This window comes from Cyanistes caeruleus, chromosome 19 (assembly GCF_971803275.1).
Source record: "Cyanistes caeruleus chromosome 19, bCyaCae1.hap1.1, whole genome shotgun sequence".
NCBI classification, from domain to species: domain Eukaryota; kingdom Metazoa; phylum Chordata; class Aves; order Passeriformes; family Paridae; genus Cyanistes; species Cyanistes caeruleus.
In genome coordinates this window covers 11,223,651-11,248,410 of record NC_141719.1, presented here as the reverse complement: position 1 = coordinate 11,248,410, position 24,760 = coordinate 11,223,651, and the positions used below count along the sequence as shown (strand labels likewise).

Here is a 24,760-nt window from a genome sequence, read left to right as displayed (position 1 = left end):
GGCCAGGAGCCGCAGCCCCCTTGGTCAGAGGGGTCAGGAGGGCCCTGGGGCCAGCAGATGTCCCTTTGACACTTGTGGTTCCTGAAACCGCACAAGTTCCTCCTGGGGGCCACAGGCTGTGGCTGCAATTTCACAACATGCTGGCGAGTGTGGGGAGGGCTCCCTGCCCAAAGCCCCGGGCTGCTGCGAACGCTTCTCAGCTGCTGCTGGCTCTGGGAAGCAGAACTGGAGCTCCTGGCTTTGCTCCTGCACCGAGCACAGCAGCCTTGCACAGCATGGCTGCACTGCCGCCAGCTCCCAGCAGTTCCTGTCCAGGGCTCAGCTCTTCCCAGAGCTGACAGTTCTGGGGCTGGAGGCATTTCTGGGGCCGGAGCCACGTGCAGCCAGGGCTTGGAGAAGACACACAGCCAGCACACACACACACCTCTGAGGATGTGCCCTGGGAATGGCACTGGGACGGGCCCACTTTACACCTGGCCACAGCTGGTGGCCCCATCACCCACACTTGCTCCCCCTGCCCCACAGGCACAGCCACTGTGCTGGAACCACAGTGGTGAGGGAACTGCTGCGTGCCCTGTGGTCACAGGAGCAGAGGGACACAGACACTGTCTCTTCCTGTGTGAGACTTTTCTCTGAAACAGAAAACCCGTCACCCCAGCCATCACCTCACCCAGCTGATGGGAAAAGGGAAGGAAGATCAGCTTCTGGAGAAAAAGCCTGATGAAATCGCCCTCCACCCAGGGAGTTCCATGGCACACAGGACAGAGTTGTAGAGCTGGGGCTCAGCTACAAACCCAGAGTGGGGATGTCACCAGAGCCACCGACCCACCGCAGACAGTTCTGTTGCAATTCAGGGCTGGGCACTAAGGGCTGCAGTGGGGCCTGCCAGCATTCCAGGACCTGGGCACTGTCCCAGGGCCGGGAACACCCTGTGGTGGCGGTCCCTTGCCACCAGGTGCCACTGCCGAAACACTTGCACCACACCTGCTGCAGCTCAGTCAACACTTTACAGGAGAGCCCAGGGCCAGGGCCAGAGCTGGGAGCGCTGCCTGCCACCCCCCATGGACCCCGGGCTAGGAGCAGGCTAGCAGGGCCTGCCCACATCCCTAGGCTGCCTGCACGCCTCCACTCGGTCCAGATGTCTGTTAAATAAACTCAATGCCCTCGTACTTCACACTCCCAATCCTGGTCTCGGGCAGGAGGAAGCGCCCGTCCAGCGTGAAGGCCATGATGTAGCTGGAGATCTTGCCATTGTCCTCTTCTGATTTTAGCGCCACGATGATCTGGTCGTCTGTGTCCGGGATGAACTTGAAGGAGGAGAAGCCGTGGGTGGGAACCACCTCGCCCACACGCCCCACCGTCACATCCCCGAAGTCCTGGGTGGAGCTCAGCAGCAGGTTGGTGCCTCGCTGCTCGTCTGCCTTCTCGCTGTAGCGCTCGTGGCTGGCGCGGCGCGGCAGGAAGAACCAGCGCTGCAACGTGTCGCTCCAGGAGGCTGACTCGTGGATCAGATACCCTGCGGCAGGAAGTGGAGTGTGACCACACAGGCCACAGGGGCACCAGCCACGCTGGGGCAGGACCCTTCCCCTTCGAAACACCCCACAGCCCTGCAGAGTCATCCCCTAGGAACTTTTCTGCCTGCTCTTGCCTCACTGCCTGGCAGCGCCCTCCAACTCCTCCCAGAGCCAGGCAGGGGCATCCAGCACACCCCACTCTGCCTGGGGGCCCAGCTGCCAGGCCCAGTGCCAGCTGAGCCACCCTTCAGCCGCTCCTGGCACAGGCAGCAGAGGAAAATGACCAGGACAAGGGGAGATTTCTGGCCTCCAGCAGCCTTTAAATGTCACCCAGTGCCAGCATCCCCGGGGAGGGTGACTGCATGGCTCTGGAGCCATCAAGAATGTGGGGTATGGGGTGGCAGGAGGTTGCCGTGCTCCATACCTGGGGGCCGGATCCCCGCTGCAGCCCTCAGCGCATTGTAGTTTGTCACCCAGTTCTCGTGGCTCACGTCACCCTTGTAGCCAATGACCTTCACCCACTGGGGGTTCTCGTTCACCACTTCCCCTGTTGTGGTGGTCCACTCCTTGCCCAGTCCTCCCACATACAGGTGCTCATCCTTCACTGCCAGCCACTCCGCCTTGAAGCCTACGGTGGAAGGAACAGCATGAGGGGGGCTCAGTCAGCACGTGGCCATCAGACTGTCCCACATACCCCAAACCCTACACCCCTGAGCCTGGTGCTGGGCAGCGTCCCCAGTGCAGTCAGCTGGTCTCTTGGCAGGAATTGCCCTGTCTTGGCCAGGCTCAGAGATCACAGGAAAGGTGCACCCCACCCCAGCAAGCGGAAAAGAGCCTAGGGTTTCTCAGGGCAGGACGGGAGCTCACCTTTCCCCACAGTGCCATCCCCATCTGGGAGGATCACCCAGGGCACCACCTTGTTGCCCTCGATCTGGTAGACCACCCCCGTCCGGTCGTCCACCGCGTACAGCTTCCCATTGAAAACCACCAGCTCGGAGAGCTCCATGCCCCGGCCCTTCTCAGCCAGGTGGGACTGCAGCATGCTCTCATCCTTGTCCCACTCCACCGTCACTCTGTCCCCGCTGTCTGACAGTACCAGGTAGCCCTTCTTCAGGTAACTGAACCAGGTGTGCTCCTGGGAGCCCCGGGACTGTGTGTCCAGGTCCGCAATGACGCCGATGCGGTAGCGCACGCCCTCGGGGTTTCTCTGCGGTGGGGACAGCGGGTAGGTGTCATTGTAGCGGTCTCCTGCCTGCAGGCCGAGCTGCCAGGTGCGAGGGCTGGGGGGGCCGTGCCGCGCTGGGGAGGAACGGTGCAGGCAGAAGAGCAGCAGCACAAGCCCCACGCAGGCTGAGGACAGCACGATGGCCCTCCAGCGCAGTCGGAAGCGGGGGTCAGCACCCTTGGTCATGGACGCGAGGACGGGCAGACCACCCACGCTGATCCGGAGGGGGCTCATAGACTCATGGCAGGGCGGGACTGGCATCAGAGAGGGGGCGAGGAGAACCTGGTGGGAAGAGGTGAGGGAGAAGGTCAAAGAGCTGGATTTGGTGCTGACTGAGCTCGGGGGACAGCAGAACACAGCCACGAGGGGTCCCATCCCCTCTCCTGCAGTAGAAGGTGCTCCCACCTCATGCAAGTAAGAGCCACCACGCCCTGGGGCTGTTTGCTGCTGAAGCCACCCTCAGCCCCTCTCACCTGGCTCCCTCTGCGCCCCCTGACCAGGAGCCCCGGTGTGCTGGCCGGATTGCACGACCTGCCCGGCACCTCTATCTGTCCCATGGTCACTGCAGCTCAGGCAGCGAGCTGAGGCACCTGGCTCAAGGCGAGCCCAGTGTCACAGTGTCCTGGGGCACGTCCCCAGAGAGTCCTGGGAGGAAGCAGGTTCCCCTCGGATGGCAAGGATGAGCCTTGCTGCCTCCAGAGTGGCTGGGCGGTCTGGCTCAGCTCCCATGGCCCTGAGAACCGACCCCACTGATGAGCCGTGAGCTTGTCCCCAGGCCACACAGGGACACTGGGAGACACGTGGCAGCTCCGCCCCAGCAGGATGCCGACACCTGAGCAGGAAGCGCAGTGCCCAAGGGACACACACCCTGACCTGCCCAGCCTCACAGACACGGGACCCCCTCATCCCCGCCCAGGTTCACATCGTGTCCTCCACACCTGAGCATCGTGAGCCCACCCTGGGCCGTGCCCACCCGCGGTGGCCCCTCGGTGCCACCTCCCTCCGTGCAGCACAGGGGACGTGGCAGCACCCCAGGCTCCCGCACACGGCCACTCCGGGCCCGGAGCAGCCAGCACTGGACCCGCGCCCACCCCGTGCCTGGGGCAGAGCCCCCATCCCGGGGCAGAGATCCCCAGCTGCCATCGCAGGGCCCATCCCGCAGGGTCTCAATGTGCCTTTCAGAGTGGCAAACAGAGGCGGCATTGAGCGCGGAGGGCCGGCCCCGGACAGGGGAGCTCCGGCGCGGCACAGGCACGGAGCCCGCGGGTCGGGGGCACGGGAGCGCTCCCGTCCTGCCGGGATCCCGGAGCGTGGGCCTCGGCAGAGCCCCGCGGGCTCCTCTCGCTGCACCGACCCCCAGCGCGTTTGTAGCCCGCTCTGAGCACGGCCACGGGGAACCCTCAAAACGTCGGGGCACGGTCACGGGCATCCCCGGGCATGGACACGGGGACCCCCCAACACCCCCGGACATGGACGCGGGACGCCCCTCTAAGGACACGGGGACTCCCCGCCTCCGCCGGGCGCGCCCTTGGGGACCCCCGCGCCCCCTCCCCGCCCGAGCTGATGGGCGACCGAGGCACCGCCCGGTCTGAGCGGGGCCCTCAGGTTCGCCGCGCCCCCGGGAACCTCCGCGCGGGGCACAGCCCCCAGGACCCCACCGCTGCCGCCGGCCAGGGTGCTCGAGGTCCGCGGTGCCCCCGTCCGGTGGGGACCCCCGCCCGCCGGCCCGGCCCGGCGCCCCCCGCCCGTGTCCCCGCTCACCGCGGCGCCGCCTCCCCCGCGCGCAGCCGCCGCCGCGCCTGGCAGCGGCCGCACCGCCCCGTCTGGCGCAGAAACTACAACTCCCAGGAGAAGCCGCGTGCCACCGCACCCGCCCCGTCCCGCCCCTGAGCCGAGGGGGCTGCCGGGAGCTGTGGTCCGCGCTCAGCGGGGCCCAGCGGGGCCGGGCGCCGCGCACGGGCGGCCGGAGCCCAGCGGCGGGGACAGTGCGGGGGCCGAGCCGGCTCTGCGGGGTGGGCACAGCCCGGCTGCCCGGCGGGCATGACCCCAGTGCTGCCCTGCTCCAGATCGCAACACATTCTGTCGTTCTCCTGGCTGCCCGCTGTGTCCCGCCGCCACTCGGGCTGGGAGAGCGGGGTAGACCCGGCCCCGCTCCTGGCGACCCGTGCGCGTGTCCGGCTGTCAAGGGCTGGAGCCCGCTGGGGCTGTGCTGGCCCTGGTGCCCTCGGGGCTGGGAACTGTCCTGCCGGCACGGGGCAGGGTCCTGCGCCCTCCGGGGCCCCGCAGCAGCTCGGGGGAGCCGCAGGCACGGGCCGCCTCCGCTCCGCTCCCGGTGCCCGCGGCCGCTCCCGGGAGCACACATGGTTAAGGCAGCCGCGGGCGCACATCTGGCGGGGGAGGGCTGCGAGCCTCGGCCCGCGCCCCGCTGCCTCCTGCGCTTCCAAAAAGTGTATTTCCGCCCGGGCCGAGCGAGGAGAGGCAGCTCCGCAGCGGGAGGCAGCGATCGGCCGTGGGCAGGCTCTGCGCTGGCCCTGGCCATGCTCTAGGGCAGCAAAGGGAGAAGCCGTGCCCCAGAGGTAGGTGGGGGGCAGCTCTGGGAGTCCTGCCGCTCCCTCCCGGAGCTGCAGCGCGCCGTGCTCCATCTGCGGGCGCTGCCCGGCACCGGGAGGCGGCTCCGCCTCGGCCGGCGCTCGCCCGGGTGTCCTGGTGTTATTATTCTTAACACTGGCACTCGCCCAGCGGGGCGGATCGGGCCCTGGGCCCCCCCAGCCGAGCGAGGCCCTTGGGCTGCCTGCGGAGGAGCAGTGCGGAGCACAGCCCGACCCACCGCAGCTCTGGGAGAGCACACATCCCTCCCCAGCCCTGCCCCAGCTGCCTTCACAAAAATCCCGTCGCCACGATCACATCAAGCCCAGGCTGGGCCACCTTTGGCACCTCTTTGCGGGTCACAGTGGCTGTTGAGGTCCCCGGCACGTCTTGCTGGTGCTGCAGAAGCTGGAGGGCTGCAACTACCCCATGCTCCTTCCCCACATCTGCCCCGTGCAGCCCCCACCCTGCTGCCTGCCGGGTCTGCCCTGATCCAGGGGAAAAAAGGGCTCTGCAACCGCTCCAGTGTCTGTAGCAGAACCAGAACCCCGGGGACCTGGCCCCAGAGGCACAGGGGATCTGACTGCTGTGGTGCAGGGAAGTTTGTATCCACCACCCTAAAAGGAGAGGGTGAGCTGGGAGTGCAAGTCCTGCTGCCTCCACACTGCCCTGAGCCCCTCATCCCTCCCCTAGAGTTTGTTCCTTTTCATCCTAGTCTTCATCTCCATCTGGAATGTATTTTGGGATGTTTTGACTTGCAGTCCCAAGGCTTCTGCTGCCGCTGAGTTTAAATCTCCGACTGCTCCTGGAGCGCAGCCAAGGCTGATGGGAAAAGCCGCGTCCCTCGCAGGGCTGTGTGTGCCTGGGCACAGGTGGGCACCTCCTGCCCAGCACACCTGCGGGGTGCAGGGGGGCACGCTGGGGGCCCAGCGAGCCCCGAGTGCTGCTGCGTGCACCACGCACTCGTCTCTGTTCCCGACAGCCTGGGAAGCGCTGCCTTCCACCATGGGAACTTCCTGGTGAAGGGTTTCTCCTGTGGCACTGCGTTTTCCCTAGGGCCAAGCCTGCTCCAGATGCCAGAGGAATGCCTGGTGTGGTGGTCCCAGAGCCGAGGGAAAGCCACAAACCCACAAAGCTTCCCAAACCCCTGGCACGCTCCATGCCACGTTCAGTGCTGCGTGTCTGGCGCAGCTGGAAGCCAGGCAGGGTGAGCAGAGCCAGGGCCAAGGCTCCCCTGGGTGATTTCTGCTCACAAGCCCCTGGCTGGCCCCCTCCACGCTTCTATCCATGGAACCACTTCTCCCCTGCCTCCCTCCACACCTGGCAGCACTGAGACAACGGGGTGAGAGACCGAGAGACACAGGCACCGGGAAGCGCATGAAGGGGCCAGGCCCTTGGCAGAGGGTTTGAGCAGCAGGAAAAGCCCTTTGGAGCCTTTCACAAACCCTCCGCCCCTTCCCAGCTCCAGTGACTCATAATCCAGGCATCCACCCCCGGCCTCAAACGCCCTCCGCACCCGCCGTGGGAGCACGCGTGATCCCTGGGACCCCACACCTGGGGACAATGGTAACAGCCCCCGATCACTGATGGAGACCCCGCTGCTCACCAAAACAACAAGATTCTGTCCCCAAATCTGCCGTGGCCTGGCTCAGCCGCAGCACACGGGAGGGGCCGAGAGCGCCCTTTGCTCCTGGGGTGCCTCGGGGTCCCGGCGAGCCGTGAGCGCGGCCGGGCGGTGCCGCGGGAGGGGAGAACGGCAAGGGCCGCACCCACATCGCACCCCAGGGAGGCACCGGGCTGAGAGAGGAGCCTGGGTAGCAGCCATCCCCATCCCGGCTCGGACCCTGCTGCCACGGATGCCCGGCGCTGGGCAGTGCTACACCCCTGTTTGGCCAAGGCTGTCCTGGAGCCTCGGGGCCAAAGGGTGACGTGCCCGGCCCCACGTCTCCAGCAGATACGGTTTTGATAATAGAGGGAGGGGTCGCGAAGCGCCCGGGCTGGGCCACAGTGCCACCACCACTGCAAATATTAGTTTTGGCCCCATACAGGGTGTGGGCTCTCCCTGTGGCAGCCAGCTCCCAGATAGGGCTGCCGGCCCACATCCCTCTTTCTGGAGGAGTGGGTCTTGTCCCCTTGCAAACCCTTGGGCTGGCAGCCCCAGGGCACAGGAGCCCCTCGCAGCAGTGGGGGGCAGATGCCCTCTCTGGGCCCAGCTGGGGTCCCACACACAGGCAGTGCTGCACCCTGACATTTGCCCCACGGCATCTCTGGAGCTGTCTGTAATTTTTCAGGAGCTGGCATACTAAATTGCTGCTCTTGGGTGTCCATGGGAGGCAGCTGAAGCCAGGCTGAGCAGGAGCAGCAGCACTTGGTGCAGGACTTGGCCTGGTCAGAGGCTGCTGCTCTGCTCCACTCTCAGCTCCTGAGGTAATCACATCTGCTGTATGTGCCAGGGCTCAGGGGCTGCAAGGGTCCAGCCCTCATGCTGGTGAGCCCAGAGCCCCTAACTGTCCCAATGTGGGTCTCCCCTGGTGCTCACTGGAGTGACGCTGTTCCACAGCTCAGCCAGAACCTGGGGGCTGTGCAGAGCACAGGTCCTGTCCCAGCTCGGGGCATGGTTGGGCTGGGAGTCTCTTCATTCCTGTCCTCCTCAGCTGTCCCTGGCACCTCACAGGGCACTACCAAGGCATGGAGGGGCTGTGGGTGCATGGTGTCCTGCTGATCTTCCTGCTGCCCTGCCCTGTGGGGAGCCAGACCAGCTCCATCCCTGGCCAGCGATGGTGGACAGACCCCGATGAGGCCCCATCCCAGCACCAAGCTGCCAGGTGAGGGGACCCCAGGGCTTGGGTGCTCTGCAGTGGGGTCCAGGGCAGCCCTGGCACCCCAGAGGGCCCCCCCCCCCCCATAGCTCCCTGTTGCGCTTTGCTTTCTGCCTTGCCAGGACCACACAGGAGCAGAAGGCTGAGGATGCCCAGGAGGGGCTGCCCCCACAGCCCCGCTGTGTCCGCTGCTGCCCCCCACCCGAAAAGCGCTGGTACCCCCAGTCCCAGCCCATGCCTCAGATCAACATGACCATCCTGAAAGGTGAGGGCTGGCAGGACCCCACGCTGTGCTGTCAGCATTGCCCCAGGTCCAGCGCTGAGCTGGGCTCTCGCTACCAGCTCTTGGTGGTGCCAGTGGTCCTGTGCCCTGCACAGACAGAGGGCAGGAGCCACACTGGGCTGTGAGCAGCCCCTGCTCCAGTGGCTTCTGGGCAGCAGCATCAGAGCCTGGGGAGGGGCAGGGGCAGGACTGGTGGCTTCCTGCTCCCTCTATCCATCTCTGGGGAAGGGGATTTCGGGGTGCTGGGCTCAGCTCTGGCCCCTGTCTGACAGCTCAACTGTCCCTCCTGCTCTGCCCAGGAGAGAAGGGGGACCGCGGTGAGCGTGGCATGCAGGGCAAGTTTGGCAAGACGGGGGTGGCCGGCAGCAGGGGCCACGCAGGGCCCAAGGGACAGAAGGGCAGCATGGGCGCCCCCGGGGAGCGCTGCAAGAGCCACTACGCCGCCTTCTCTGTGGGCCGCAAGAAACCCCTGCACAGTAACGACTACTACCAGACCCTCATCTTCGACACGGAGTTTGTCAACCTCTACGACCACTTCAACATGTTCACGGGCAAGTTTTACTGCTACATCCCCGGGATCTACTACTTCAGCCTCAATGTGCACACCTGGAACCAGAAGGAGACGTACCTGCACATCATGCGCAACGGGGCGGAGGTGGTGATCCTCTACGCCCAGGTGAGCGACCGCAGCATCATGCAGAGCCAGAGCGTCATGCTGGAGCTGAAGGAGCAGGATGAGGTGTGGGTGCGGCTCTACAAGGGTGAGCGTGAGAACGCCATCTTCAGCGATGAGTACGACACTTACATCACTTTCAGCGGCCACCTCATCAAGTACAGTGGGGACCCCTGAGCACCAGGCCCCTGCACTCCTCCTGTGCCAGGCCAGGTGGCCAAGGAGCCCCTGTCCCTCTCATCCCAGGAGTGCCACCCCCATTATGCTGTTAGTCACCCTAGTGCCACTACCCCCAGCAGCTGCACCAGTGTGTGAATTCCCTCACTCCAGCGTCTCAAGGCTAGCTAGACACAATTGGAAGAGTTGGAGCAATTTTAATCCCCTGCCACTTTAGTGACCAGGAAGCAGCTGCTCACCTGGGGTGGGCAGGGAGCTCAGCCCCTGTCCCACACCAGAGCCAGGTTTGCCAGGCACAGCCTGAGCTGGCCGCAGCGGAGCAGTGTGCGAGGCAGCGCAGACACTTGCACCGTGTCTCTCCTCGTGCCAGCCCGTGCTCCCCGGCTGGAGCGGGCAGAGGGTGCTCAGCACCATCCGGAAAGGCATAAACCACTAAGGGCCCTCTTTCCTTTCACGGTGCAGGTGTTGCAGTGCGGGGCTGGGTACCCCTGTGGGGAGGGAATTGCGTCAGTTCCCTCTGCAGATTCCGTCACTGCTCGCCGCAGCCTCTGCTCAGGAAGGGCTCTCTCCCCACCAGCAGCTCTGGGCGGGGGGGCCTTTGGCCTCAGCCACTTCCTCTTCCGTCAGGTTATGTGCTGGCCAGGCTGCGTGTTTGTGTAGATGCAGCAGTAGCATGGGCCAGCATGCTGACCTCTCCATTCAGCTCATACCGCATTAAACACCTCACATTTCCAGCCTTGCTCACACCCTCGGTGTCCTCTTGCCTTGTGTGTGGGGAGGCTCTGAGGGACTCGGGGCAGGGTTCTGCTCTGGGGGTGCAGGGGCTCCCCGAGGGCTGGCATAGTGCTGCTGAGCTGGGGGTGGAGAGGGAAGAGCAAACCATCCCTGGAGAGCTGAGACACCTGTACCAGGCACTGTGTGGGCCAGCTGTGCCCTAAGGGCCGGGAGCAGTGCGGTGACAGGTGTCAGCCTGGAACAGGACAGGCTGGGAAGGGTGGCAGGGTTGTCAGCAGTCCGGGTTATCCAGCACATCCGCGGAGAGGAGATAGGTCTGAGATGAGGCTGGGTATCAGCGCCTGGTTTGGCGGGTCCATGGCTGGGCTGAGCAGGGCTGCAGCTGGAAACCAGCACCCCAAGCACAGCAGGGAGGGGAACGGGCTGGGGGGACTCAGGATGACCCTAAACAGAGCCCTGGCCGCACACGTGGGGAGCGGGTGGATGGTGGGGACCGAGTGAGGCAGGTCAGGCTGCTCACCGCTGTGCCTGTGGGCTGGGGGCATCAGCCCAGGGCCAGTGCCAAGGCACGGGCGAAGCTCCTTGGCCGCCCTGGCCCCTGGGGACTCCGTCCCAGAGTGCACACACAGCTCGCACCGCAGCACACACACTCCCGGGACACACGTTCGGGACGCAGGGTCCGTCCCGGGGGCACGGCGGGGGCGGGCGGGGGCGGAGCGGGCCCGGCCGGGCGGAGCTCGGGGCCGCGCCCCCGGGAGAGCCGGGCCCGGTGGCGGCGGCGGCGGCGGCGGCAGTGCGGCGGCGGCGGCGGCGGCGGCGGAGCCATGGCGGAGGCGGCGGAGGGCCCGGCGCGGCGCGGGAGGAGGACGGGAGCCGAGCCCGGGGCCGAGGAGCCGGCTGAGGCGGAGCGGGCCGCGCGGCGGCGGCGGAGGTGGATGGCGGGGCTGGGGCCGAGGCCGCCATCGTGTCCGGGATCGGGACCGGGACGGGGATGGGGGCCGGGACCGGGACCGTGGCGGGGACCGGTGCCGGGGCTGGCAGGGCCCGGCCGGCGCTGGCCGCGGTGCTGGCCCGGCCCGGCCCTCACCCGCCTCCCGGGGCAGCTTGCAGCCGGACATCCAGGGAACCACGGTCCTGCACGACACCATCAGCGAGCGCCCGCAGCCCCTGCCGGGTGAGGCTCCGGGAGACGGGCCCGCCGCACCCCTGCGCCCCGCGGGACGGGCTCGAGCACGGGCAGCGCTCACTGCTGGCCCTGTCCTGTCTCCTCATCCTTCCCAGCAAGGTACTTTGACACGAAGACGACGGAGCCCATCAGCTTCTTCTTGTCCGGCCTGGAGGAGCTGCTGTCCTGGCAGCCCAACAGCAACGATGAGTTCAACGTGTCGGCCGTGCCTCTGGCCAAGCGGCAGCCCCCACTGTCCAGCAGGAGGCCCCGGACACTGGTGTGCCACGACATGCGCGGCGGGTACTTGGAGGACAGGTACGTGCTGGGTGGAAGGGAGGTAACAGTGGAGCTCGACGTCTCAGACCCCAAGGCACCGATGTTTGTGTCTGACATGTCTCCTGCTGGCTCAGCCGCGGGTGAGCAGGGATGGGGTGCTTGGCACCGGCGCTTGGGGAGCCTTGCTCAGGCTGGGATGTTCAGAGGTGGCTCAGTGCCACAGCTCTGCCCAGCTCCCAGCTGTGAGTCAGGCTCCTACCCAGCCCCACAGCATCTGTCAGCGTCATTCCTACACTGCCCAACCCTTTTCCCTCTGCAGGTTCATCCAGGGCTCAGCCACACGCAACCCCTATGTCTTCTACCACTGGCGCTACATCGACATCTTTGTGTACTTCAGCCACCACACTGTCACCATCCCGCCCGTGGTCTGGACCAACGCGGCGCACCGGAACAGCGTCCCCGTGCTGGGTACGGGCAGGGCTGGGCCCGGGGCAGCCCCAGCAGTCAGGTGGATTCAGCAGGACGTGCGGCTGACGCTGCCCTCGCTGCCTGGCAGGCACATTCATCACGGAGTGGACAGACGGGGAGAAGCTGTGTGAGGCGTTCCTGGCCGGCGGGGAGGAGGCGTACGGCGCCGTGGCCGAGCAGCTGGCCCGCATCGCCCAGCACTTCTGCTTCGACGGCTGGCTGGTCAACATAGAGAACACGCTGAGCGTGAGTCCTGCTGGCCCTGCTCGCCGCCCTGCCTTCGTGCTGCTCCCCTGGGGAGCAGCTCCCCCGTCCCGTGCCCTCACCCACCTGTGCCCGCTCTCTCCTGGCAGGCGGCAGCGGTGGGGAACCTGCCCTTCTTCCTGCGGGAGCTGACGGCACGGGTGCACAGCGCCGTGCCGGGAGGACTGGTGATCTGGTACGACAGCGTCCTGAAGGATGGCACACTGAAGTGGCAGAACGAGCTGAACGATCAGAATAGGTGAGGCTGGCAAAACTGTCCCTGGGCAGGGGGCGTGAGCCCACCCCAAACCCAGCATGGCAGTGGTCGGGCACAACCTGCACGGCTCTGTGTGACCGTAGCATCTGCCCTACCACTCTGAAATTGTCCCCAGGATATTCTTTGATGCATGTGACGGGCTGTTCACCAACTACAACTGGAAGGAGGAGCAGCTGGAGCGCACGCAGAGGCTGGCTGGCCCACGCCAAGACGACATCTATGTCGGTGTTGATGTCTTTGCCCGTGGGGATGTGATTGGTGGTGGCTTCGACACTGACAAGGTGGGTGTGACAGGACTGGGCCAGAGTGTGACCCTGGACCTCCCCCAGCTCAGGGCTCTGAGTTTCCACTGATGGCTCTGCTGGGCTGGGCTGTGTTGGGCTGCTAACCTGGGGATGAACTGGTGAGGAGTGAGGGATCCCAGAGTGTTGGCCATGCATGAAGAGGGATTTGGAGGATCCCAGTGCTGCCATCCCTGGAGAGGGAGATGCTGCAGCACAGCCCTGTGGTGTCCTGCCCCACTGTGGGGCCAGTGGAACTTGAGGGGAGTGGGGACAGGACAGGTGACACGGTGACTACCTGGCCTGGCCCATGCTGCTCACCACTCATTTCTGCAGTCCCTGCGCCTGATCCGCCAGTACGGCCTCTCTGCAGCCATCTTCGCTCCCGGCTGGGTCTATGAGCACCTGGGCAAGGAAAACTTCCTGCAGAACGAGAACAGGTGAGGGCAGCTCAGCAGGGCGGGTGCTGGGGGAGGAATGGGGCTAGGAGTGCCCTGGCTCAGGAAGGCTGTGGGGTGGCAGGACAGGATCCCTGTAGCTGTCAGAACACTGTGGCTGCTGGCAAGGAGCCAGCTGGCCCCATTCTGCCCCAGCTGAGGTGAGGCCTGAGGCTATGCAGGGCAGTGATCATAACAGGGGTCTCTGCCCTGACACCCACCTTTGCCTCCAGGTTCTGGGGCTTGCTGGCCGAGTACCTGCCCACACACAGCGTTTGTACTCTGCCCCTCACCACCTCCTTCAGCCTGGGCATGGGCACCAGCACATTCCTGGATGGGAAGGTGGGTGCAGGGTGACAGCTCTGCTCTAGTCAGACTGGGCAGGGGGGTCTCTGCTCTCGGCTCCCCCAGCTCAGCTCTCCCTGTGCTGTAGGATGAAGAGTCTGGGCCCTGGTACGACCTGAGCGCGCAGGACATCCAGCCACTGTACCCGGAGCAGCAGGGCACGCTGAGCACCAGCTGCTGCCTGCAGGATGCCTGGTGTGGGGGCAGCTCCCTGCAGCTGCAGGGGACCATTCCCCCCGGCGAGGAGCGCGTGGCTGTCCGGTGAGTTGGAGCAAAGCCCTTTACCCCTCCTCAGTGCTGGGCTGGCAGCATGTCAGCATGACGTGGCCTGCATGGCCCGAGCTGTGTGGCCTTGGGGCCTTGTGGCAAGTGTGCCCAGGCTCTGCCCACACTGCCCAGCACACCTAACACAATGCACCTTCTCTTTGTCTCTCTCTCTGTCTCTGTCTCTGTCTCTCTTTGGGTGGATTTGGGGTCATCAGCCTCTTCTCTTTGCAGATGCCGGCCCCCCCCAAGCTCTTCCTGACTCTGCTCTACAAGCTGGAGGGGCCACAGCCCGATGACATCACAGTGGCACTGGAGGTCACCACCTGGGACTCAGGGATCTGCTTCGAGGGAAACCCCACCTCCCTGCCTGGTGAGGACCTGTCCCCCCATGCTGTCTGCAGTGAGCACCTGCTGTAGGGCATGGGACCAGCTCAGTCCCTCACCCCCTGACCTGGCTCCCTGTGGCAGAGCCCAACGGCCGGCACCACCCCCGGTTCCTGCCGGCACCGCCGCCCAGCCTCGCCAAGCTGCTCGCCGCCTGCCTCCGTGGTTCCCATGGCTGGACCAGCCGGTGAGTGCTCTGCCTGCGTCCTGTGCCCACAGGCCAGGGCTCCCTGGTACCATTCCTGCTCTGCCTCTTCCCTCTCAGGTGCTATGAGCTGGAGCTGCAGGACTGCAGCCTACGAGACCTCTCTGTGATTGTGTCCCGCCAGCAGCCCAGCCCGCAGGAGACATCCTTCACCTGCCTCCTCGGGGAGGTCCGGGTGAGTGCCTGCCACTGCCTGGTGGAGACGCCTGCCCCGGTGCCACCCTTGCTGTGGGAAGGTGGGGGGCTGCCTGCCCTGCACCTGCCACTGCCATGGTTCCCTTGCAGGTGCTGGACACGGCCAGCGTGGCGGCCTCCCCCCCGCAGGTGCACGGCGTGACGGCCTCGCAGCTCTGGTGGCAGGAGGGCCCCGAGCCCGAGCAGCTCTCGCTCAGCCTCACCCTGCGCTGGTCCTTCCCGCCCGGCCGTGCCAGATGGTTCCGTGTCCTGAGCCAGGGCGCCCGGTGCCGCCTGGGCCAGACGGTGCCGCAGGTGCTGGGGCTGGCACAGGGCTGCCTGTTCCGTGCCGTGGGGCTGTCGGTGCCGCGGCCAGCGCCCGGCCAGTCCTGCCGGCTGGAGCTGCTGGTGGAACCGGTGCTGCGGGACGAGCTGCCCGTGGACCCCGAGCGCTGGGGCCGCCTCGTGCTGGTCTATTCCGCGCCAGGCAGCGGCACCAGCTCAGATGGGCATTAAAGCAACTGTGGTGCAGCCCGGGCTGTCTCCTCCGTGTGGCGGGTGGGCTGTGGGCCATGGGCTGTGGGTGGGGGACACAGAGGGAGGCTGGCTGCATTTCATCCCCCGGGGCTGGTGAGTCCCTTTGCTCTCCCACCCCTGTGGCTGTGCTCAGCCCTCACTGTGGGCACTCACTAGGTGCTGACCAGAACCCTGCAAGTGGCTGGCAGGGACCCCCAGTGTGTGTGACCCCAGACTGGGGCACCTGCCCTGAGAACCCCACCAGCTCCTGCAGCCCTCACTGCCTCGAGCTGTCTGCCCACAGGCTGGGGATACTTGCCCATAGACCCCAAGACGCACAGGCCCGTCAGGGCTCAGCTGGTGGGGAGCTGCCAGCACGGGCTCTGCAGCAGCCCCGAGGAGCAGCCCAGCATGGGTGACTGCTGTGCTCATTAATGTGGACCCAGCCCAGTGCCACCAGCCTGCGCTGCCTCCCCTGAGCATCTTGTGAGGAAGAGAGAAAATTTATAGCAGCAATTATTTTCTCACAGTCTGGTGAGCAAGCAATTAGCAGGCAGGAGCAGGCAAGTGCTCCTGCAGTGGGGTCCCAAGCCCTGTCCCCAAACAATGCAGACTCTGCCAGGGACACCAATGCCAGCAGTGGAGCTGCTGCTCCTGAGGCAGGGAACGCACTCAGGATCGTTCTACCTGATGGCTTGCAGAATGAAGGGCTTGGCCCAGCCAGAAGAGGGCTCTTAATGCAGCACCCTGCTCCCTCACCTTGGCAAGGCTGGGAGCCCCAAGGGGTCCCCACTTGCCCACAGGCTGTGGCCCCTGCCCAGCCAGATCCACTGTAGCAGCCACAGCCCTGCACCCCCTGCAGTGCAACCAGTCAAAACCTGAGTCGCCCTGGTTGAAGAAAGAAATCTTTATTAATAATTTCAATAATAATAATAATAATAATAATAATAATAATAATAATAATAATAATAATAATAATCCTTGTAATAATAATAATAATAATAATAATAATAATAATAATAATAATAATAATACTGTTTATTAGAATGGTCACACTTTTAAGCATACAGGATGGGCCGGCGCCAGCCCGCACGCCGGGGCGGCGCAGGGGTGCTGTAAGGGAGAAGCCAGTACAGCGATGGACGGAGCTTTGTACAGGGGGGCCGGGGCTATGTACACTGGGAATAGAAAAGGGGGAGCTCATCGCTGGGGCGTCGGGGGCGTCTGCAGACTATAAAGTGAGGTTTGAGGAGTGGTAGAGCCATAAGGGCGCGGGACGGCGCTGCAGCCCGGGATGGGCTCCGCAGTGCCCCGTGCCACTGGGCACCGTGCCCAGCGTGCCTGCGGCTGCAGGCCGGCCTTGTGGCTCGGGTGGGTCCCTTGTGGGTGATGCAGTGGCCGAGACCCCGCACCCAGGGCTGGGGGCATCCCGCTGCCTCAGGCAGGGACGGGTGGCCACGAGCGTGTCCCGTGCCGCAGAGCGAGCAGGAGTGGGACTGGGGCAGCGCCTGGCCCAGCTTTGGTCAGGGCTGCTCCAGGCAGGGTGGGAGCGCAGGTGTCAGGGAAGGAGGGAGGAAGAAGGAGAAGGGGTCACAAGCGAGTTGCAAGCTCCTCTTAACAAAAGTTCCCTTTAAAAGGCAGAGGGTCGTCCTCTGCAATACCTCAGCACCGCAGCCACGCCGCCGCCCCAGTTCCGCGCTGGAGCTGAGGCCTCGCACACTCGACACGCCGATGCCCACCAGCGCCGAGGCTCGGGTGGCACCGAGCCGGGTCCCCACCCCATCACCCGGCCCCACGAGCCGGGCAGGGCGCAGCGCTCTGCCGGCACCCCCAGCGCTGCTGCACCAGGGAAAGGAAGACGTGGTGCCCAGGCCCTGCAGCTGGGTGGGCGAGGGCCCCCTGGACCCCCCGGACCCTCACGCCTGCCTGCGCCGGCTCCGTCCCTGCTGGGCTGTGGGGCCGGGGCGCTGGGGGTCCCTCCGGCGCATCCGACCGCCGGTGCTTGCCGCGGCTCCTCTGGGACTCGCTCACTCGGTGTGTGAGGACAGTTGGGACTCACTTGGCTGCTGCCGCTTGGCTTTGTTTCTCTTTTTTTTTATTTGGTTTTTTGTTTGTTTGGGTTTTTTTTCTTTTTTTCTTTTTTTTTTTTTGATGCTTTGCTTTTAGTTTTTATATTTTGGGGTTCTTTTTTTTTTGTGTGTGTGTGTGGATATTTTTGCCCTTCCTGGTCCCAGAAGGAAACAGCCACGGGTTCACTACAACAGAAACAAGAGAAGCAGGTCTTTCGCTGGAGCACTCAGGTCGAGCTGCTGGCCAGGGGCATGCAGGCACCATCCTGGCCCACCAAGCCCACCAGCCATCCCAGCCCATCACACTGAGCTCCACAGCCATCCCAGCCCATCACACTGAGCTCCACAGCCATCCCAACCCATCACACTGAGCTCCACAGCCATCCCAACCCATCACACTGAGCTCCACAGCCATCCCAACCCATCACACTGAGCTCCACAGCCATCCCAACCCATCACACTGAGCTCCACAGCCATCCCAGCCCATCACACTGAGCTCCACAGCCATCCCAGCCCATGACACTGAGCTCCACAGCCATCCCAACCCATCACACTGAGCTCCACAGCCATCCCAACCCATCACACTGAGCTCCACAGCCATCCCAACCCATCACACTGAGCTCCACAGCCATCCCAACCTGTCACACTGAGCTCCACAGCCATCCCAACCCATCACACTGAGCTCCACAGCCATCCCCAGCCTGTCACACTGAGCTCCACAGCCATCCCAACTCATCACACTGAGCTCCACAGCCATCCCAGCCTGTCACACTGAGCTCCACAGCCATCCCAACCCGTCACACTGAGCTCCACAGCCATCTCAGCCCATCACACTGAGCTCCACAGCCATCCCAACCCATCACACTGAGCTCCACAGCCATCCCAGCCCATCACACTGAGCTCCACAGCCATCCCAACCCATCACACTGAGCTCCACAGCCATCCCAGCCCATCACACTGAGCTCCACAGCCATCCCAGCCCATCACACTGAGCTCCACAGCCATCCCAACCTGTCACACTGAGCTCCACAGCCATCCCAGCCCATCACACTGAGCTCCACAGCCATCCCAGCCTGTCACACTGAGCTCCACAGCCATCCCAGCCCATCACACTGAGCTCCACAGCCATCCCAACCTGTCACACTGAGCTCCACAGCCATCCCAACCCATCACACTGAGCTCCACAGCCATCCCAGCCTGTCACACTGAGCTCCACAGCCATCCCAGCCCGTCACACTGAGCTCCACAGCCATCCCAACCCATCACACTGAGCTCCACAGCCATCCCAACCCATCACACTGAGCTCCACAGCCATCCCAGCCCGTCACACTGAGCTCCACAGCCATCCCAGCCTGTCACACTCTGCAGAGCAGCACAGTCAGGTGGAGAAGCGCTCCTGCCTGGTGGGCTGCCCCAGGACCCTGAATCCAGCCCAGCCTTGTCAGTCCCCACAGCTGGCAGCAACCCCAGCTGGCTCCTCTCTCTCCTACGGGGGCAGAGGGGCTGCTCGGGGGGCTGCTGCCACCCCGAGCCCCAGCGCCTGTGGAGTGAGCATCCCTGCAGGCTGAGCACCCCCGCCTGCCTGCGGGGGGAAGAGCTCTCTGCCAGGGCAGGGCAGGGCAGGGGGGGACCCCAGACCCCGGCTGTGGGAACGGGGCGCTGCTGGGGCTGAGGGCTGCCCCCACACCCCGCGGTCCCTGGGGCGGGCGGATGGTGCAGGAGAGGCGGGCGGGCGGCAGGACGGAGCGGCTGAGGTAACCCTATGGGTGTGGGGAGCTGTGGCCCCACAGAGCCCGGCGCCAGCCCCAGCCACCCGGGCAGCACCCGCGGGTCCTCCGCAGGCTCGGCCTCGGCTCTGTCTGCCTGCTTTGGTTTGGTGCTAGTGAGCATCGGGGGCAGTGGTGGGGGGGCTGGGTCTGTCTTGCTAGTAGGGAGTGAAGCGGCTGTACCCTCCTCGGTATAGACTAGCCTGCAACATCAAAGATGAAAAAAAAGCCAATCAGTATTCAGAGATAGCCAAAGCCTAGATCTTCCCTTTTTTCTTTTCTTCTTTTTTTTTTTTTTTTTTTTTTTCCTTTTTTTTCCTCCTCTTTCAAATGACACCAAATCGCTGTTGTCCTTGGGATGTGAGTGAGGGGCAGGCAGGGCCAGGGTGCTGCCCGGGCTCTGTGGTGGCCATGGGCAGGGGCAGGGGCTGCCAGACGCCTCCAAAGTGGCCCTGCTGTGCCATGCCTGCCGAGGAGCTGCCCCGTCCCTGCTGTGGCACTGAGCTGAAAACCCCTAGGATGTTGTGCCCGTGGCCCCTCGCTAGCAGCTGCCCAGGGCTGGGGGTGCCAAAGGAGTAAAAAAAAGGCAGAAAAAGGCAGGTTGGCTTTGTGATCCCAGCCGTGAGTGTAATTTTTCATCTTTGATGCTGTCAGAGCTGGCCAAGAGCTGTGGCGTGCGAGGGGCTGCAGTGCCCCCCAGGTGCAGCCGCACACGGGGCCCTGGGGACACTGTCCTGCACTGGGATGGCAGAGGGGGTCCTGGAAGGTGACCAGGCAGCCGGCAGGGGGGCAGCCAGGCCCCTGAGAAGTGGCGTGCGTGGGCTGGACTGTGCGGGGTGTGAGGGGAAGGTGGGGCAGGGGTGCAGGGTGGGGGTTTCCTCTCCTGCAGACAGAGCCAGGCAGGGGCTGCGCCGTTCCCACTCCCCTCCCACAGCCCCCACACCCGCTCTGCGCCCCACAGGCCCTGTGGCCGCTGTGCCAGACCCCTCCCCTGGGCTGTCTGCAGCCCCCCGGGAAGCTGAGGAAGGCCGAGGGGCTGCTCTTACCATGGTGCCAATGCTGTAGGTGGCGGCGGGGCCGATGGTGTGGTGGTAGGGGTCTGCTGCTGCGTACACTCTGCCATAGCTAGGAGCAAACAGCGGTGGGTGTTAGTGACAGCAGCTGGGCTCCTGCCTCCCCCTGGAGCCCTCCCTCCCTCCCAGCTGCACCTGGGAGCCCCCCCGCATCTCCCTGCTCCCCCTTTCCAGCCTAGCCCTGAGGGGAGCACGGGGTCCCTGCTCGCCTGGCTCCGCTGTCCTGTCCCACAGGAGCAGGGGGTGTCAGGGTGGGCAGCGCAGGGGGTGACACGGGGCTCCCCCAGGAGTGACGCCCGGTGCTTACCTGTCACTGTACGCGGCCGCTGCTGCCGCGGGCTGGGCGTACCTGTAGGCAGCGTAGCCCCCCTGCAGGGAGGAGAGACTGGTCAAGGGGCTGCACCCACTTTGGGGGGCTGCAGCAGGGGGGGCTGGGTGCCCCATGGCACTGCACAGAGTAGTGTGGGGCCCACGGGGAGGTGGGGCCAGTGCCACTGGGCACGCATCAGCCTCATTACCATTCCCCAGGGGCTTTCACAAACATTAACCTTAAAAAATTAAATTTCCAGAGAAGAGACTGTCACCTCCCCGCTCGCTTTAATGAGGTGTCACGTTAGATAAATCCTTCAGTGCCCGCCTGAAATATCGCCGCTGGCTCCTCAGACATGGAGGTTAAACGCGGGTGTAAGGAACTGAGGCCGTAAATCCCCCGTGGTACCAGCCCTGCAAGGGGGCTGGCAGGGCCACAGGACTGGGCACAGGATGCTGTGTGGTGTGTGCCACCCAGACTGTACTGGGTTCATGCTCTTGCTGCCGCCCAGGGGAAGGGGCTGGGGGTGCAGAGCCCACCCGTGTGACACCACTTGTCCCCTGTGCTGGCATGGGGTCCCCGTCACAGCCCAGCCCCGGGCACCGTGTCACTTACATAGATCTCAGCTCCGTAGAACCCGTCCTGGTAGACGACCCTGGAAATGAGGCGGAGGCATCAGAGCCCGGCAAGCGCCCCTGGATGAGGGGAGTGGGGTGAGGGCAGTGAATGGGGGGAGCTGAACTGCCCCACAGCTGGCTGGCAAGGACTGGCTCTCCAGGCCCCAAAGGCACAGCTGGGCTGGGACTTGGGGACACGCAGAGGGCACTGTCAAGGGTAGGACATGCCAGAGGAGGATCCCAGGGCAGGATCTCTGCTGGGAGTGGCCAAGCAGCCACAGATGGCCACGGCTGTGTCTGTGACCAAAGCCATCACAGCTGCACCTGCTGGGAGCCAGTTTCCATTAAACCAGCCACCCTAGCTGGAATAATGTCCTGTGCCTTGGTGTACAGGAGGCTGGTGAGTGTGAGGGTCACCCTGAGGGCAGCAGGACAGCCTGGGGCTGGGACAGAGCCTGTGGCCAGGCAGGTGCAGCAGCCCCCCGGTACTCACGCGCCGTAGGCGGGGATGGGCGGTGGCGGCGGCGCGGCTCGGAAGGTGTTGTAGACGGCGCGTCCTCGGCCCCGTAGGTGTGCCCCTCGGTAGGCCACGGCCGTTCCCGTGGCGGGGTACGGGAACCCCGTTACTGCAGGGGGCAGGGGACACCTGTGGGCTTTCCACAGCAGGTGCACACAGCCCCCACGGAGCGTCTGTGGCAGAGCCCACCCCTGTACCCTCAGCCTGGTAGGGACATGGCCCTGCGGGGATGCTGGGCAAAGGGATGGGATGGGATGGGATGGGATGGGATGGGATGGGATGGGATGGGATGGGATGGGATGGGGGGAACTGTCCAGGCAGGTGTGAAGGACAGAGAGGGGCCAGGGCTGCTCACTGCACAGAGCAGCAGCACAGTGCAAAGCTGACATTTGGGGGCAGCCCGACGTTACCTGCGTAGAATTCGGGGCCGTAGACTGCTCCCACCACTGGGTTCAGCTTCCAGCCTGTGGGCAGGGAAAGCTGGTGAGGACAGGGCACTCTTCATGGTGCTCTGAGGGGTAAGAGCCCCATCCCCAGGCAGGAGGAGGGCATGGGGGGCTGCGCTCCTGCACTGGGCACGAGCAGCTGCTCTCCCATTTGCCTGCAGGTGTGGAGGGCATTCACTGCCAGAGCTTCACGGCAGCCAGCCAGTGCTGGGGCCCAGAGGTGCCCCTGCCTGCCGCAGCCCCCCTCTCTGGACACTGGCCCTTACCGTTGGTGTAGGGGTTGGCCACCTTCTTGTTGGTCATGACACGGGCTGTGGCGTTGTTCACCTGGAGAGAGAGGGACGGGGGCTCAGTGCCTGAGGGACGTGGAGCTGGTGAGGCTGTGGTCCAGGGCCCGCTGTGCCGCTGCTGCTGCTGCTGCTGCTTCGGATGCCGGAGCAAAGGATGCCGGCTGCACCAGAGACACGAGACCAGTCTCTGCCTGCAGCACCCCGCTGTACAGACCTGCCCGTGCCTCTGGCCAGCCCAGGTCTCCATGCTCCTCCAGCTGTGAGCGTGGCTCGGGCTGCTGGCTGGTGCCCTGAGAGCTGCGGTGCCATGCTCAGGCTGAGCCCCGACATGCTGCCCGTGAGCTCCTGTCTGATTTTGTTGGGTGATGTTTCCCATGTCCATGGGGCATTTGCTGTGCCCTGCCAGGCTCCCTCTCTGCCATCAGCACTGCTGGGGACATTTTGTCCCACTCCCTCTGCACGTGCCAACCTGCTTCCCACCACTCGCCAGCCACCAGCCAGGAGCTGCTGGCAAATGGGCAGAGCCTGATCCCTGTGCTAAGCCTGGAGAAATCAAAGCCTCTGGGGCTGGGCAGCTGTGGCACTGCAGGTGTGGAGCTGCAGGTGTGGAGCTGCGGTGGGTGCTCCCTCCCAGCACAGAGCAGGGGGGAGGGCATGCGGGGCAGAGCCCCAAAGCTCCCTGCAGAGCCTGGGGCGGCTGCTGTGGGCACGGGGGTCTGCCAGACTCGTCTGTACCAGGCAGAAGGCAGCCCCAGCTGGCACCCCAGCTCTCTGTGCACCCGGGAGGTTCCTCTGGGCCAGACACTCCTTGTGCCAAGCGATGACCTTCCCGGCAGCCGACACACATGCTCCCGTGCCACATTCAGGGACACATGCACGCGCTGGGCACAGCTACCGAGGGCACCCGGAGCCGGAGCTGCCCCGAGCGTCCCGCAGCCCGGGCAGGGGACACGCACACGCAGGCATGGCACGGCACTAGCACACTTATCTGAGCACCTCAATCTTCCGGCCCTCTACGATGGTGCCATTCAGCTTCTCCCGTGCCCGGTCGGCATCTGTGCTAGTTTCAAAAGTTACAAACCCAAAACCCTGTGAGCAGAGGAGAAAAGGAGAAAGAAAGAGACAGAGAGAGACAGAGAGAGGGTGTGGGGACAGAGAGAGAGAGGGGGTGAATCAGGAGAGCTGGCGCAGGAGGTGAGGCTGCCACAGTGCAGAGATGAAGAACCCAGACTGGGGTCCCGCAGGGGCCGGGGATCCCGGCTGAGGCCCCAGAATCGCCCACAAGCTGGGAGAAGAGTCTGGGAGAGGGGCACAGAAAGTGGGGAAGATACAACAGAGACATCCAGACACAGAGGGACACGAGCTGCCCGTGGTGGGACAGAGCGAGCCCTCTCCTCCCTCCGGGGCCGGGTGCAGGGGCCCGCGCGACCTCCCCAGTTGGTGCTGGGGCTGCCCCGATGGGGCACCGCATGCCAGGGTCCCATGGGACAGGAGAGGAGGGGAGAGCAGGTTACAGCACTGCTGGGCAACCTGGCTCCGCTGGCACCCTCCCCGGGACTGGCTGAATGGTGCTGGCCATGGGCATCACCCACCTTGGAGCCCCGCTCGTTGAAAATGATCTCCACGTCCAGAATTTTCCCGAATTGCTGCAAGTGGAGAGAACAGAGGGGTGAGTCCCTGCAGAGCCTCTGGCCCTGCACCCAGAGCTGCTCTGTGCCAGGGATGGGCAGAGGGCTGCCTTGGGGACCACACTGGGGTCCCCCAGGGACATGCAGGGGAAAGCCCTTGTTCCTCCCATGGCTCCCACTCTGACAGGACTTGGGGAGTGTCATCCAAAATTTCATTAGCTGGCATTGCTCTGAGTCCTAATGAGGGCTGGGAAGGGGACAGTGGAGGGGGACAAGGGCTCTGTGTCACTCCCCACAACACAGGGGTTGGGCAGGATAGGCCCTTGGGAGGTGACAGTGCCGAGGTCCCCATGGTGCCAAGGAGCAGCACTGAGCAGGGATGGCTGGATGGAGCTGTACTCACCCCAAACATCTGCCGCAGGTCGGGGTCCCGGAATCGAAAGGGAATGTTGGAGACGTGTAACCTCTTGGGCTGCTGCTTGTCTGTGTTGTCTGAGGAGTGTAGCTGCTGGCTGTCTGTCTGTGCCGCCTCATCTGTCTGCTGTGGGAGGCACCGCTGCCATCAGCCCCTGGCCGTGCCAGCCCCGTGTCCCCAGTGGGGGAATGTCCCCCTGCCCTGTGCCTGGCCCTGCCTGCCCTCAGGGACACCCTGGACCCCGTGGTCCCCAGGTTCTGGGCAGTACCCCACAGATGTCCCTCCCTCCGGCTGAGCCAGGGGGAAGATGGTGGGGCTGTGGGGATGCTCAGGGTGGGGGTCCAGACACTGCTCTCGGGACCATGTGGAAGGACTGCGAAGTGCTGAGCTCAGCACCTTCCTGGGGCTGCACCCCAGCCCGGCAATGGCCACGACCTTGGAGAGCAGAGCCAGGCAAGTGGATTAGGGGTGATGAGAAATGATGGGGGGCTGAGAGGGAGGGTGATGGTAGGAACACCCAGCCTGGCACCCTGTGGGACTTTGGCCAGGCAGCACCACTGCCCCGGGACCCTCCTG

General features: G+C 64.7%; 4 protein-coding genes across 22 annotated transcripts in view; 2 read left to right on the top strand and 2 right to left on the bottom strand.

The window, feature by feature from the left end:
• Positions 1 to 612: 612 nt before the first annotated feature.
• On the bottom strand, positions 613 to 4,579 carry CANT1 (calcium activated nucleotidase 1). Of its 4 annotated transcripts, none has more exons than XM_086857039.1 (4): positions 4,501 to 4,579; positions 2,382 to 3,021; positions 1,939 to 2,142; positions 613 to 1,516 (listed from the first exon to the last, which is right to left on the bottom strand). In XM_086857039.1, exons 2-4 carry the CDS (start codon positions 2,998 to 3,000, stop codon positions 1,146 to 1,148), a joined length of 1,194 nt encoding a protein of 397 aa, XP_086713165.1. In that variant the 5' UTR covers positions 3,001 to 3,021; positions 4,501 to 4,579; the 3' UTR covers positions 613 to 1,145. The 4 variants fall into 4 exon arrangements, with proteins under 4 accessions (XP_086713165.1, XP_086713166.1, XP_086713167.1 ...); XM_086857040.1 differs by lacking the exon at positions 4,501 to 4,579 and adding an exon at positions 4,398 to 4,456; XM_086857041.1 differs by lacking the exon at positions 4,501 to 4,579 and adding an exon at positions 3,213 to 3,407.
• Positions 4,580 to 4,753: 174 nt separating this feature from the next.
• Positions 4,754 to 10,023, top strand: C1QTNF1 (C1q and TNF related 1). Of its 3 annotated transcripts, XM_086857024.1 has the most exons (5): positions 5,060 to 5,315; positions 7,617 to 7,752; positions 8,000 to 8,150; positions 8,267 to 8,409; positions 8,727 to 10,023. In XM_086857024.1, the coding sequence occupies exons 3-5, from the start codon at positions 8,014 to 8,016 to the stop codon at positions 9,275 to 9,277; spliced, it is 831 nt and encodes a 276-aa protein (XP_086713150.1). In that variant the 5' UTR covers positions 5,060 to 5,315; positions 7,617 to 7,752; positions 8,000 to 8,013; the 3' UTR covers positions 9,278 to 10,023. The 3 variants fall into 3 exon arrangements, with proteins under 3 accessions (XP_086713149.1, XP_086713148.1, XP_086713150.1); XM_086857023.1 differs by lacking the exon at positions 7,617 to 7,752 and having other exon boundaries at positions 4,754 to 5,315; XM_086857022.1 differs by lacking the exon at positions 7,617 to 7,752 and having other exon boundaries at positions 5,012 to 5,315; positions 7,980 to 8,150.
• An 805-nt stretch (positions 10,024 to 10,828) lies between these two features.
• On the top strand, positions 10,829 to 15,068 carry ENGASE (endo-beta-N-acetylglucosaminidase). Its single transcript, XM_086857020.1, has 14 exons — positions 10,829 to 10,943; positions 11,116 to 11,186; positions 11,294 to 11,495; positions 11,776 to 11,924; positions 12,013 to 12,170; positions 12,278 to 12,426; positions 12,560 to 12,725; positions 13,062 to 13,165; positions 13,396 to 13,504; positions 13,596 to 13,768; positions 13,990 to 14,144; positions 14,243 to 14,345; positions 14,424 to 14,538; positions 14,649 to 15,068. The coding sequence occupies exons 1-14, from the start codon at positions 10,837 to 10,839 to the stop codon at positions 15,051 to 15,053; spliced, it is 2,166 nt and encodes a 721-aa protein (XP_086713146.1). The 5' UTR covers positions 10,829 to 10,836; the 3' UTR covers positions 15,054 to 15,068.
• Positions 15,069 to 15,942: 874 nt separating this feature from the next.
• RBFOX3 (RNA binding fox-1 homolog 3) overlaps positions 15,943 to 24,760 on the bottom strand; it is a 133,693-nt gene continuing 124,875 nt past the window's right edge. For 12 of the 14 annotated variants that reach the window (XM_086857038.1, XM_086857028.1, XM_086857037.1 and 9 more), the window contains 10 exons: positions 24,173 to 24,310; positions 23,734 to 23,787; positions 23,138 to 23,230; positions 22,118 to 22,178; positions 21,816 to 21,869; positions 21,382 to 21,514; positions 20,887 to 20,926; positions 20,269 to 20,330; positions 19,935 to 20,013; positions 15,943 to 19,091 (listed from right to left, as the gene is read on the bottom strand). In XM_086857038.1, the coding sequence (XP_086713164.1) occupies positions 19,047 to 19,091; positions 19,935 to 20,013; positions 20,269 to 20,330; positions 20,887 to 20,926; positions 21,382 to 21,514; positions 21,816 to 21,869; positions 22,118 to 22,178; positions 23,138 to 23,230; positions 23,734 to 23,787; positions 24,173 to 24,310 (759 nt within the window). In that variant the 3' untranslated portion in view covers positions 15,943 to 19,046. The remainder of the gene's footprint in view (positions 19,092 to 19,934; positions 20,014 to 20,268; positions 20,331 to 20,886; positions 20,927 to 21,381; positions 21,515 to 21,815; positions 21,870 to 22,117; positions 22,179 to 23,137; positions 23,231 to 23,733; positions 23,788 to 24,172; positions 24,311 to 24,760) is intronic. The other 2 variants (XM_086857032.1, XM_086857031.1) reach the window with 1 other exon arrangement.